Source organism: Chrysemys picta, chromosome 1, assembly GCF_011386835.1.
Source record: "Chrysemys picta bellii isolate R12L10 chromosome 1, ASM1138683v2, whole genome shotgun sequence".
Lineage (NCBI taxonomy): Eukaryota > Metazoa > Chordata > Testudines > Emydidae > Chrysemys > Chrysemys picta.
In genome coordinates this window covers 44,722,644-44,736,664 of record NC_088791.1, presented here as the reverse complement: position 1 = coordinate 44,736,664, position 14,021 = coordinate 44,722,644, and the positions used below count along the sequence as shown (strand labels likewise).

The window sequence follows — 14,021 nt, the reverse complement described above, 5'->3', positions numbered from 1 at the left end:
TCTCACCCAGCCACTAATTCCCTGGTTGTAACCACAGTTAACAACAGGGGCTCAGCAAGGCAGGTTTAAGTCTACTCCTAAGCACAAGGACTCGAAAAGGATGGACTTAAGAGGAGATATAGATTTATCTACCCAGTACCTGCAAATGCAGATTGCCAACTAGGAGGCATTGCTGTCCAAGTATGATTTTGTAAATTAGTCAGCCATGTCTAAATTTGCAGACCAGCTGCCTGAAACCTCCAGGGATGTTTTGGGCATTTATCGCAGAAGGCTACTTGGTGGCCAAGACGGTGGTACAGTCCACGCTAGATGGTGCAGACACTTCGGCCAATGTAATGGCCTTGATGGTAACCATGAGAAGGTCATCCTGACTGCAGAGTTCTGGAATTGCTCCAGACATGCAGCAGAACATAGAGGTCTTGCCCTTCGATGATGGCCTGCTTCTTTTAGACAAAATGGATGAAACTCTACACTCCTTCAAGGATTCTAGGGCTACCCTATATTCTTTGTGCAGGGGCTGCACCAGCAAATCAGAGGTGCTATTATAGCAGACAGCAGCAGCAGCAACTGTACTGTCTGCAACACCTCTTTGGGCAGACTTTCCCTCCCACGAGAAAGCAGGACTACCCCAGAAAGGGGCTCAGATCCCAGACGCGGAAGCATCCAGGTCCAGGATTAGGCCAGTCCACACACCCTCCCCCACCAGCTACCATGTGCCCATTTTGACTCATTGGTCCGGAACAGTAGTCCAGTCATGACTTCTACCAGTCCTCCCCAATCGGGGACAGCCTCACTCATTTTCTCAGTGTTTGGGACTCAATTACTACCAATAGTTGGGTCCTAAGCACTGTCAGACTGGGCTATGCTATCCAGTTCCTCTCCACACCTCCTTCCCACCCTCTATGTTTTTAGGGACCCCTTTTATGATACACTACTCCTCGAGCAGGTCCAGTCTCTTCTGGCTTTGGGAGCAGTGGAAGAGGTTCCTGCGGAATAACAGGATCAAGATTTTTACTACCAGTATTTTCTGGTTCCCAAATCCAAAGGAGGGGTAAAACCTATTCTCAACTCTGCAACCCTAATATATCAGACACACGAGGTTCCGAATGGTCATCTATCTTCCCTGTGTTCTCTCAGAATGATTGGTTTGCTGTTCTGGACCTTCAAGACACTTATTTCCACGTGGCAATTTTCCTTAGCCACAGAAGATTTCTCTGGTTTGTCATGGCGAATTGTCATTTACAGTACATGGTCCTGCCTCTTGGTCTGTCTTCTGCCCCCAGGTTATTACCAAATGTATGGTCATAGTGACAGTGTAACTCACGAAGAAGGTAATCCAGGTCTTCCCATACCTGGATGACTGGCTACCAAGAAGCAGGGCCAAAGAAGTCATCCTTTCTTATGTATGCATTACGTTGCGTTTACTCAACCATCTGGCTCTCACTCTAAGCATTGGAAAGTTAACGTTGGTCTTCACTCACAAAATCAAGTTCACTGGGGGCCCTAATAGACTCTACAAGTTTGAGCACGTTTTTGCCAACTGACTGTTTCCAGACAGTTTGTTGCCTTTGTCTCAGTCTGAGGTCTCAACCTTCCATGACAGTTTGGATGTGTCTGAGGCTCTTGGGCCATATGTCAACATGCATGCAGTTGGTTTAATTTTCAAGGTTGTGCCTTCAACCTTTTCAAATATTGCCCGGGACAGTTTACCATCCAACCCTCCACACCTTGGATAGGTTGGTCCACACCTCCCTTCATTGATCTTGACTCCTTGCACTGGTGGACGGTTCAGGGGAACGTATGTCAAGGTTTTCCTTCATCTGGCCTTTCCCAATCATGACTGTTGTCACTGATGCGTCCCTGATAAGTTGGGGAGAGCATCTGGGGTTGTTACAGGTTCAAAGTCTATGGTCCGAGTAGAAAGCTTCACTGCATACCAACGCTGCTGAAGGTTCAGGCCATATACAATTCCTGTCACGCTTCCCTAGACCTCATCAAATGTTCAGTGGTTCACATACTTACCAACAACATCACTGTAATGTATTACATGAAGATGCAAGAGGGAGCACACTTCAGAGAGTTTTGCCAAGAGGCAAAGAGTCTCTCTCAATAGCTAATCACTTGCCCTGAGTCCAGAATCATCTCGTGGACCATCTCAGCAGGAATTTTTCCCTATGTCACGAGCGGTCCCTGAAGCCCAGTGTTCTGCAAATCATTTTCGTGGCTTGGGGCATCCTGTTCACTACGAGGGACAACAGGACATTTTGTCTGTTCTGCTCTCGAGCAGTCCTCAATCTGGGCTCCCTGACTGCCTTTCACATCAACTGGCAGTCGACTCTCCTGTATGCTTACCCTCTGATACCGATCATTTCACAGGTCATCCTGTGACCAGCCACAGCTGAAAGTGGATCAGGCCAAGGTTATCCTCATTGCCCCCTGGCACTTTTTTGGTCCTCTTGCTATTTTTTTTTATTTGGGGGTATACATTTAAATTGAACCTCTATCATGGTGTCTTTAAAAACTTTACATGCAGCTTGCAGGAAATTCACTTTTGGTAATGTACCTTTTAATTTCTGTTTAACTAACTTCCTCATTTTTGTGTACTTCCCCTTTCTGAAAGTAAATGCTATCTTGGTAGGCTGCTTTGGTATCTCCCCCTTCCCCGATGTTAAACTGTATTATGGTATGGCCACTTTTACCAAGCGGTTCAGCTATATTCACCTCTTGGACCAGATCCTGTGCTCCACTTAGGACTAAATCAAGAATTTCCTCTCCTCTTGTAGGTTCCAGGACCAGCTGCTCCAAGAAACAGTCATTTAAGGTGTCAAGAAACGATCTATGCATGCTGTCCTGAGGTGACATGTAGCTAGTCAATATGGGGATAGCTGAAATCCCCATTATTGAATTTATTTTTATAGCCTCTCTAATCTCCCTCCCTTTCACAGTCACTATCACCATCATCGTCAGGTGGTCAGTAGTATATCCCTACTACTATATATATTATTCAAGCATGGAATTACTATCCATAGAGAATCTATGGTACAGTTTTGGTTCATTTAAGATTTCTACTTCATTTGACTCTACGCTTTTTTTACCCACATAAAGTGCCACTCCCCCACCAGCACTCACTATTCTGTCCTTCCAATATATTTTGTACCCTGGTAAGATCATATTCCATTGATTATCCTCATTCCACCAAGTTTCTGTGATATCAATATCCTGATTTAATACGAGGCACTCAAGTTCACCCATATTAGTATTCAATACCTCTTGTTGCAGTTGCTTGAAGTATCTAGCACTTGCCAGAATACAGCTAAAACTGCAGTAACTCAGAAATAGTCTCTGCTTTCCTTCAGTAATTACCTAATCTGTTCTCTGATCAGATTAAAAACAAGTGACTAATTTCAACAAAGGAGGATTAACTATTTAGGGAATTATACTGAAGTAGAATGTTTGTTTGTAAAACATACACAAACAATTGTTTTTTACTAGAACAAAACTGCCTTCAGGGATCAAACGTAAAAAGAGATGCCCAGTATTCTGCAGTAATCATTCAGACCAATCTAGTACTGATATTATGAGATGCAAGGTTTTGGAACCATATCATCTCATACTTTCATGGATCTTGAACTGCACCAGCTCTACAGGAAAATTGTATTTTCCCCCCAAAATCGCCAACCATTCAAAAGAAAATTTCCTAATGAAATTTACTCTGAAATGTCAACAGATTTTGGAACTCAGCGTAAAGCAAATGCATTCATTTATGTTTAATGTTCATTTACCTTTGTAACAGTGCTATTCAATTTGACTTGCTTTATTAGCTGGCTGTTGGATGTTTGCTGTACAGTAACTCCTCACTTAACGTCATTCCAGTTAACTTGTTTCCTTGTTAGGTCGCTGATCAATTAGAGAACATGTTCGTTTAAAGTTGCGCAATGCTCCCTTATAACGTTGTTTGGCAGACACCTGCTTTGTCCACTGCTTGCAGGAAGAGCAGCCCGTTGGAGCTAGCCGGTGGGGGCTTGGAACTAGGGTGGACCGGCAGCCCCCTGTGCAGCAGCTGCCTAGCAATCTATAAATTGCCGGGTAGTTCAGCTGTTCCTCCCCTCACTGCCTTGGAGCTGCTCCTCCCCTCTGCCTTGGAGCTGCTCCTGGGAGCCTCCTGCTTGCTGTGCAGAGGGGATGGGGGGGGCCCCCACGGAAGAAAGAGGGGTGCTAATATCAGGGTGTCCCCTTTCCCCTGAACCCTATCTCCACAGAGCAAGGGGGGGGGGGGGAAGAGAGGAACAGGACAGGGTTCAGGACAGAGGAAGCTTTCTGGCAGCAGCTGCTGTCTCAACTTGCTGATCTACTTAAAAAGGCAGTGTACTTAGAATGGGGTCAGCGTACTTAAAGGGGTAATGTGCGTCTCACACACACACACACACACACACACACACACACACACACACAGTGTGTGTCTCGATCCCTCTCTGCCATGCTGTGTCTCCTCCCTCCATTCCTACTGCCTTGGAGTGTGTGAGGCTACATTAACAACATGTTAACCCTTGAGGGCTCACCAGAGTGCTAGTTCATTATTTAGCAGTAAAGCATTCCCTGGAAATATCCCCTCTTCCACCCTCTGACTCCATCTCTTCAACCAAGCTTCACAATCATCATTGCTGTGTACAGTATTAAATTGTTTGTTTAAAACTTATACTGTGTATATGTGCACACACACATATAAATATAAATTATTTATATATATAGATATAGATATAGATATAGAGAGAGACACACACACACACACACACACACACACACACACACACACACACACTGACTTGTCTGGCGAAAATTTTTTCCCTAGAACCTAATCTAACCTCCCCCTGCCCCCACATTTACATTCATTCTTTAAAACTGGATTCACTTAACATCGTTTCATTTAAAATACACCTCTACCCCAATATAACGCGACCCGATATAACATGAATTCTGATATAACGCGGTAAAGCAGCGCTCCGGGGGGGGAGGGGGGCAGGGCTGCGCACTCCGGCCGATCAAAGCAAGTTCGATATAACGCGTTTTCACCTATAACGCAGTAAGATTTTTTGGCTCCCGAGGACAGAGTTATATTGGGGTAGAGGTGTAGCATTTTTCAGGAACATAACTACAATGTTAAGCGATGAGTTACTGTACAAACAGATCTGAATAATCACCCGAGCACAGATAATGAAGGGCAATCTAAAGCAACCATAAAACAGCTGCATTATCTAAAATGAATTCTTGCAAAGTGGCTAGATCTTTCTCCTCACCCTCCAGGTGGCAGCAGCAGTCATAAGCATGTACAAATATAATACTGAATTTCTCAGAAGAGGGCAGCAGTTTTTTGGTTTTAGAATACTAATCCAAACTTCGAGACAACATATTATGTGGGCTTTTAAAATATAAGTCAAAGGCACTGCATTCAAAAATAAAGACCTCTATAAATATATAAATGTAGATTCTTAATTGTGTATATAAAACCAAGAGATATTAAAAGGCACCCTCATAGGAAGTTAGCAGAGATAATACTTTTTGACAAAAGTGTACAGTAAATTGATGCAGAAGATCCTATTCAGATGATGCAGGATAATAGTACATCATACAAACATAACTATTACATTATTTGTTACTAAGAAGTGCCTCTTGCTTTTTATCACCTGCTCTAGAGAAGAATCTGACAATTATTTCAGCAGAAGCTTTGCCAAAACAAATCAACACACATACTACTCCTTATTTAACTATTTGAGATTAAAAAAAAAAAATCAGACGACTAATGTGATGCACATATATAGCATTTCATCTCTGGTTTTCCAAAAATCTTTGCAAATATTTTGCTTCATAAACACCTTGAGAAGTTGGTAAGTTTTATTACATCCAGACTGGTAGACTGAGGGACAGAGGGATTAGATTAATTGCTCAAGGTCACAAATTGAGTCACTGACAAGATTGGAAACACAACCCAGTAGCCCTTCCCAGTTCAGTGCTATGAGACTACACTCCCTCTTTACAAACATAACATAACCTTGTGTTAAGCTTGAAAATACATAATAAAGACAACTCAAACCATCTCAATTCTCATCTTGATGGATCCCAAGCACTTTACAAACTACTTTTTATATGACTCTGTATAAAATAATATTGGGACCACTCACCCCCCAGGAAATTAGGGCACCTCTGAGGCAGAACGCAGTATTCACTCACTGGCATTAGATAACAGGGTTTTAGGAGGGAATTAAAGAATAATTTCCTTAACTGCACGAGGAATTTTAAATGAGACTTTCAGGCTGACTGAATATAACTATCTAAGTTAAAGTTTGGTCAAGAAACTGAAGTTAACACTTCTGCTCAGTGAAAGATTTCAAGAGGGTTGTGTCTCATTTGAAAGAGGCAAAGTACTACGGCTGCTGCCTAGCTAGAAAAGAGGGGGGCAACTCCTAATGAATCCAGCTATACCAACCATATTTAGTTTCATGTTCTGGAACTGTTATTTCATAAGTACCTGTTTGCTGAGTAAGTTCTAAGGAAAATTATATCACTGAACTATAATGAATGTGGCTGGCCAGCCACTTAACCAAGTTTGACAGTTTGTTTAAAGTCCAGTTTGGCAGGGCAGTGAAAAAATCTAGCCAAACTGGATCTTAAGCAGTCTAACCAACTTGCTGAGTCAGTGGTGGGTATAGTACTGGCTGTGCAAGGAAGGGAGGAAGGAACGTCTGTCCATAGTTAAGCATATTAACATCTGTCTATGCTTCAGCATGTTAGCTTAGTATATTCCAGCCTCAGTGGATCAGTGTTACTAGAGTTAAGTGATCATGACAGGGTACAGTCTTGAAGACAAAGACAATCCTTTGGCTCAAATGCCTCTAATCTTAGGAAGTCTCTTTAAACACAGTACACTCTGATGAGAATCTAGTCCTCTACTTGAAATTACCTTGTAGTTAAATTGTCATCTGCAGTATAATAAATTGTGTTAGAATGTTCACTGAAAAACTGCCAGTTATTTTGGAACAACTCTGCATAGTCTGACATAAGACATATTGGAATTATGCAGCCCCAGAACAGTGTGCACTGGGAGAAACCTACAACTGAACTGTACTAATTTAAAGCCAACCGTCACCCGAATGCTGATTGTGACTAGAGTAAACAAAGTTCTTAGTAGTTGTAGCAATACTAAAAATCCTTTTGCAATGCAACTTATTCAGAAACTGAGCTGGTAAGCTGTAACCTATAAAGTCACATGTACTCTATGGGGTAAAATCAAGGGTAATCATGATGTAAGAGGTGAGACGGTCTGGAACAAAATTAGCACACTGATGAAGTAATCCAATTAGCTTAATATTTAAGGAACACAAATAGCCCAGGCATAAAACAGATTTTGTATTTTTAAAAGGGCTGCATTAAAAAACTATTATGTTTTTATTCAATTTAATAACCCCAAAGAAGACATTTTTTCAAACATTCCCCTGCAGTGCATGCAGCCCAACCTTTGCAGCAAGATACTAGTGGATATAAAAAGTGAAAGTTACTAGAAACAAACAAAAGTGAAACTCATTAATTTGATTAATAATATTAGACTAAGTGAATTTACTGTGAAAAGTGAATTAGATTTTTAAAATGTTTAGGTTTAATAACCTAAGATATCAACAAAATTTAATTACCTTTTTATTATTAAAATATCTGTCTTTTTACCCTGGCAGGGCTCTTTTAAAGAAAGGCTAAAAATATATTTTATCTGTCATTGGCCTGATGGAGTTTAAAAAAGTATTTTGCAAACCATAACAATTTCACAGTACAATCCGACATACAGCTAGTGAGTGTCAAAAGTACATTAAAAAAGTGTGTTTGTACCAGTTCAGATATTTGTTTGCATATTAAACTAAGAGTAAACCACAAGATGTTCTATTTACTTCAGCAAAACAATCAATACATTATAGTCTGAATTCAAGAGATTCTGACTGAGCAATTATCCAAAATAGATTTTTAAAAGATACGTACAGATAATCTGACAGATAAGCAAATACTTACACATTATCTTCCACACAAATTTTTGGTCCAACTACGTTGGCTGCTCCACTTGCCATTTTGAAGGCAAAGTGCTTTTCAGGACAAGCTTTTGAAATCCCACATTTATATCTGGGTGGTTTTGTAGCTTTAGAAAGAAAATAAATATGATTTAGATATGACAGTAATCAACAAATATTAGTCAAATTAAGGAAAAGGTGAAGGCAGGTCACAAATTATCTCAAACTATATAGAGACACAAGGTGGGTGAGGTAACGTCCTTTATTGGACCAACTTCTGTTGGCGAGACAGACAAGTTTATGAGCTTACACAGAGCTTAGAACTGAAGAAGAGCAGTTTGTAAGCTCAAAAGCTTGTCTCTCTCACCAACAGAAGTTGGTCCAATAAAGGATATTACCTCAACAACCTTGTTTCTCTAATATTCTGAGGCCAACATGGTGACAACAGTGCATAACTCAGTCTGTATACTCAATTCTGGGTGAAAGCACTTCACAAACATTCATTTAATCTCACTTGTGAAGTAGGTGCGTATCTCCTTTTTATAAATGGAGAAACGGATATATAAAAATTATGGACCTGATCCAAAACCCACTAAAGTCAACAGGAATCTCTCCATTAACTTCTGTGGGCTTTGGATCATTCCCTAAATGACTTGCCTGAAGTCACATCAGAATTTTGCAGCAGAGGCAGAAACAGAACTTACATCTACCAGATTCCAGTCCTGTGACACATGAACAAATACAACTTTTCTCCTTGCTTAAATAATGTAACAAAGACATCTTGAATCAAGTGCTTAAAAGTAGATCCCTATGCGGATATAAATTGGTATCTGCAGAACTGCAGGGCTCTCCAGGAAACCGCAGCTGCGAAAGGAGCAGAACATGGGGCTGCCGCTCCCAGGAGCCAGCATCCCGCACCGGCAACACCACTCCGAGCCTTGCCCCTGTCCCTTCCACACAGCTGTTTGCATGACTGCGTCTCCTGTCTGGGGTCTGTATAGCCATGCCGGAGGACAGGGCTGGGGGTGGTAGAGCTGCACCAGAGGAGCTGCGAACGTGGGCCACTGGCTTCTGGGAGCAGCAGCCCCACATTCTGTTCCTTTTGCAGCTGTGGTTCCCGGGAGAGTCCTGCGGTTCCGCGGATATCAATTTATATCCACAGATATCCACATCTGCAGATATAAATTTGTATCCGTGCAGGGCTCTACTTAAAAGCTGAGACAGAAGATTTTCAGGGAACAGTGTGATCATCTTTTTAAGGGCTATTGGGAACCCTCTTCAAAATGTATTAATACTCAAGAGCCGCATCATATATCCGTCATAAGAAACTTATTTTTACTTCAATTAATAAATAAATAAATAATGCCAGTTAGTGTAATCTGTCTCTATCCTGGAATAAGTAAAAATTTAATTCCCACATACCCTATCTTGTACTTGACCAAAAGAGCACAAAGATAATACTGATCAATACACACCTGGAACTGTGTCTTAAATACTGTACATGTAACAGTAAAATTAATTAGGTACAATATCACAAACCATTAAAATATCTATTCTGACATATGCTGATCTAACAAATGCAATTCTCTGGTAAGATGTGAAACAATCTTCTACTTCTGAAGCTATTCTCATTGCATTTTTATGTGCAGGTGGCAATTTCTACATCAAAGTGAGAGTCAGTATTTAAGCGTCACAGCAATATTGTATACACAGACAAAAGTAAATACACACTGTAGTAACTGTGGCATATGAAATACTTACAGCGTGCCGCTGTCTCCAATGCTGACCTAGCTAAAACACAGAAGAAAGTTTTTAAAAAGCTTTAGTTACAATGATATTTCATTGGTAGTAAAAAGTTTATAATCCCATTAATTTAGTCTTTTGCAGATCTATAAAAATAAGCTTGATTGTTTATGATACTCCATTTAATACCTCCCACCATATTCAATATATAAAGCACATTTACAGTAAGACACAAATTAAGGGGCCAAATTTTGAAATGCAGTCTAACATTCTGTGCTTCAAGTTTTGGTTGGCCAATTTTAGATACAGAGGATCTAGTAATAGAGATGTTGAGCTCCCAGAGGTCCCTGGAGTTGTAGATGCTCAATCCCTCTGAAAAAAATTCAGGGTGTAGGTGTCTAAAGCTGGGCTCCCATAATCAGAAGGCACTTTTCAAAATTTGGAGCCTGGTTTTTAAGCTACCCAAAAGTTAGGTCAATGGTGGATTCTCTATTTACTTGAAGTCTTTAAACCATGATTTGAGGAGTTCAGTAACTCAGCCAGAGGTTACGGGTCTATTGCAATAGTGGGTGGGTGAGTTCTGTGGCCTGCGATGTGCAGATCAGACTAGATCTGTGTTTCCCAAACTGGGGACGCCACTTGTGCAGGGAAAGCCCCTGGCGGGCCGGGCCGGTTTGTTTACCTGCCGTATCCGCAGGTCCGGCCGATCGTGGCTCCCACTGGCTGCGGTTCGCTGCTCCAGGCCAATGGGAGCTGCTGGAAGCGGCAGCCCGCATATCCCTCGGCCCACGCTGCTTCCAGCAGCTCCCATTGGCCTGGAGCAGCGAACCGCAGCCAGTGGGAGCCGCGATCGGCCGGACCTGCGGACGCGGTAGGTAAACAAACCAGCCCGGCCCGCCAGGGGCTTTCCCTACACAAGCGGTGTCCCAAGTTTGGGAAATACTGGACTAGATGATCAACATAGACCCTTCTGGCCTTAAAATTATGAATCTATATGGAGATCAGAAAAACAACATGCACACTTGACACAGTTTGACCACTGTATGTGTGTTGGTATACTACATCCAGTATGTGCACTTTATGTTAATACTAAGGACAAAGAATGAAAATAAGTAAATTCTGAAATGTCTATGCAGCACCTCTACAGTTTATCTTGGATGCCCACTTGTTATACCAGAGAGATGAGGTGGGGTAGCACAGGGGTAGTGAATAGGCAAATCACAGGCCAAATTCGGACCATCAGATGCTTTTGAACAGACCCTGAAATCTTTTTATTTTCTTACTATTGTTACTTTTTTTTTATTATTTTTTCTGGAGTCTGGACCTTGACCACGAAATTTGGAACTTGACAAAAAATAATAGACTACCCCTACTTACCTTATGGTTTAGCATAAGTACTTAGCACATACTCAGAAGTTGGTCGAATAAAAGATATTACCTAACCCACCTTGTCTCTCAAACATCCTGGGACCAACACAATGACTACAATCACACTGTGCACTCTTGTTATACTTACAGTCTAAAGAACATTTGACTAAAATCACAAATACTATTAAACATGATCTGTGCATAGATAAAATCTTGTGTATATTTTGAATGTGAACTTTTTAAGCTAAAATATTCACATTAAAATTTGTAAATATTAATATTTTACCTTTTAGTGCAGAACATAAAAGTATATTCTTAAAAACATGCATTCTTCTAGAGCGTGACCATGCCAGGCTCATCATGGAAAGAGCGTGTAGTACTTACTCAAGCTATATTCAAGGTCAATCAGATTTGTGTGGGGAGAACAGTTAGAAGACATCACTTACCAAACAGGCTTCCTAAGTTTGTATCCATTTTTATTTCAAATACTTGAGATATGACATAAAATGTCAGTAGAAATATTGAAACAGCTACCACCAACTTTACAGCACCTATTCAGAACCACAAAAAATAAAGTTTTCAGCATCTATTTATATTTTATAATTGATACGTATCAGCTTTAAACACAAAAAATAAACTGCATGAGAAATCCACAGTGAATTGTGTTAAATAAAGCTATTACAATGCTGCCAGAAATATGTTACAAACAAACTGTGGAATAAAGTAAACAAAAAGAACGTACATCAGAAATAAATCAAAAGTGAAGCTTCATACTGTCAAGGTGTACCTCTGACTGCTGTCTTCCACCCTGGGGTGGGACACCAATTCACACTTCACAGTTTACCAATAGCGTGTTGGAATCACACTGGCATTTACAGAACAATATATATGCTAGATCGGGATAGTCAATAGGCGAATGCTGGCCAAATCGGGACTGCCAGACAGTTCTGAGTGGACTGCAAAGATCAAACGAGCTGAAGCCGAGCAGGGGCTGGAGCTGTGCCTGCTCTCCAGCACAGGGCCCCCTAGCAGGGAGTGGCTGGGTTGCAGTGCACAGTGTGTCCCTGAATGGTGCAAGCACAGCCCCACCAGCTCTGTCCTCGGCCACCCAGCAGCAGTGCAGAGGTGGGACGAGTGGCCATGTGGGCGAATGAGCAAGTGCTGGCATCCGGGCTCAGCGAGTGAGGCAGAAGGAGCCTCTCCGGGAGGGGTGGGTAGGGAGGTGGCAGGCGATCAGAGGAGGAGGGTCCGAGCTGGGCCGCCTGGACCACCAGGAAAGCAGAGCTGTGAAGCGCCTCTCGGCTGGGCCGTCTGCCTGCCATGGGGCCTCAGAGCCCAGCTAGGAGGGGGTGACAGAGCCAGGCCCTGGCTCCCCACCCTGGGGAGGGGGAGCGGCCCACAGCGAGGCACTGACGGATGGACTGGTGCGGCATCACGGCCCTGTGCCAGCTGCTCTGCCAGTGACAGGGAGCAACACTGCGCCCCACTTCGAGCGTGAGGCTGCAGGTACCCCTAACAGTACCCCCTCAAATATCCCTGCCAGCACCCCCCAAATACTCCCTCCCAGTACTCACACATCCCTGCAGCACCTCCCCAAATACCCATCCAGTACCCCCCAAATACCCCTGGCAGTGTCCTCTATCTGGGAACTTGAAATATAGTAACCCTAAACTGAGTGGGGAGGAATCAGGGGGTTTGGGGAAGGGAGCTGGGTGGGGGACAATTGGGGGGCTATATGCCTACAATAATTTTATTTGACAAAACTATAATTAAGGCTACGTTTTATTCATAGGTATTTTTAGCAGAAGTCATGGACAGGTCACACGCAATAAACAAAAATTCATGGCCCATGACCTCTCCATGACTTGTATTATATACCCCTGACTAAATCTTGTGTGCTCTGGAGGGGAGACCCCAGGGGCACCACGGGTGCTCTGGAGGGAGCTCCAGGGCAGGAGGTGGCCCGGGACCGCTGCTGGTGTACAGTTGCCAACCCTCCAGGATTGGCCTGGAGTCTCTAGGAATTAAAGATTATGTCATGTCATTAAATCTCCAGGAATACGTCCAACCAAAATTGGCAACCCTAAGCTGGTGCTCCAGGGCAGGGAGCGCTGGCCCACGGACCACCGCAGGTGCTGAGGGGTGGTGGCGGCTCAAGACTGCCCCGGCAGTGGCCGGTGTGGCTGGCCCGGGGACATCCAAGCTGTTCGGACTAGAAAGTCACGGAATCCGCGACCTCTGTGACTGACTCGCAGCCTTAACCATAGTTAATACTCTTGGTAAACTCAAAGCAATTTCAAAACTTAAAACAGTTGTCTGAAAGTATTTTAATGCTAATATTTGCATCTATTTGAAATTTTATCTATATACTTTCTCAAAGTCTTAGATGTAATTTATTACTTCTTTCGTGGAGGTTATTTTTAGGTTATACAGTGGTTTGATTTTATTTTTCAGGGTCACATCTACAAAAAAAAGTAGATTTTGGAACATGACATATCGTAAATTAGACAGATGGTGCATGTTTTGTTATATATAGAATAGGCAAGAAAAAGAGGGCAGACAGTACCAGCAACAAAGAAACACCACAGAATTCTAAGCTCTCCCATGGAATTGTATGGGCTCTTTCTATAAAAAAGCAAAGACGTTTTTAAGAGAGCCCTTCCTTTAGTCTTTGAACTAAAAGCACTTCACTAAAGTACTTGCTCACTATAGCTAAGAAATGTCAACATAAGATTACACATATAAATTTTACCAGGTTCTGCCCTGATTGTGAGATCTTGGCAGGGCTGACAGCACGGAATGAAATGGGGAGGATTATAGGAAAGAGACAACCACCACTGGTGACCTGATTCACCTTCCAGAAAA

General features: G+C 42.4%; 1 protein-coding gene across 2 annotated transcripts in view; it reads right to left on the bottom strand.

Moving 5' to 3' along the window:
- The window catches only part of FAM3C (FAM3 metabolism regulating signaling molecule C), a 51,561-nt gene that overhangs the window by 15,511 nt on the left and 22,029 nt on the right, over positions 1-14,021 (bottom strand). For both annotated transcript variants that reach the window (XM_005305662.5, XM_065556058.1), the window contains exons 3-5: positions 11,603-11,707; positions 9,807-9,836; positions 8,050-8,173 (exon numbers count right to left, since the gene is read on the bottom strand). In XM_005305662.5, the coding sequence (XP_005305719.1) occupies positions 8,050-8,173; positions 9,807-9,836; positions 11,603-11,707 (259 nt within the window). The remainder of the gene's footprint in view (positions 1-8,049; positions 8,174-9,806; positions 9,837-11,602; positions 11,708-14,021) is intronic.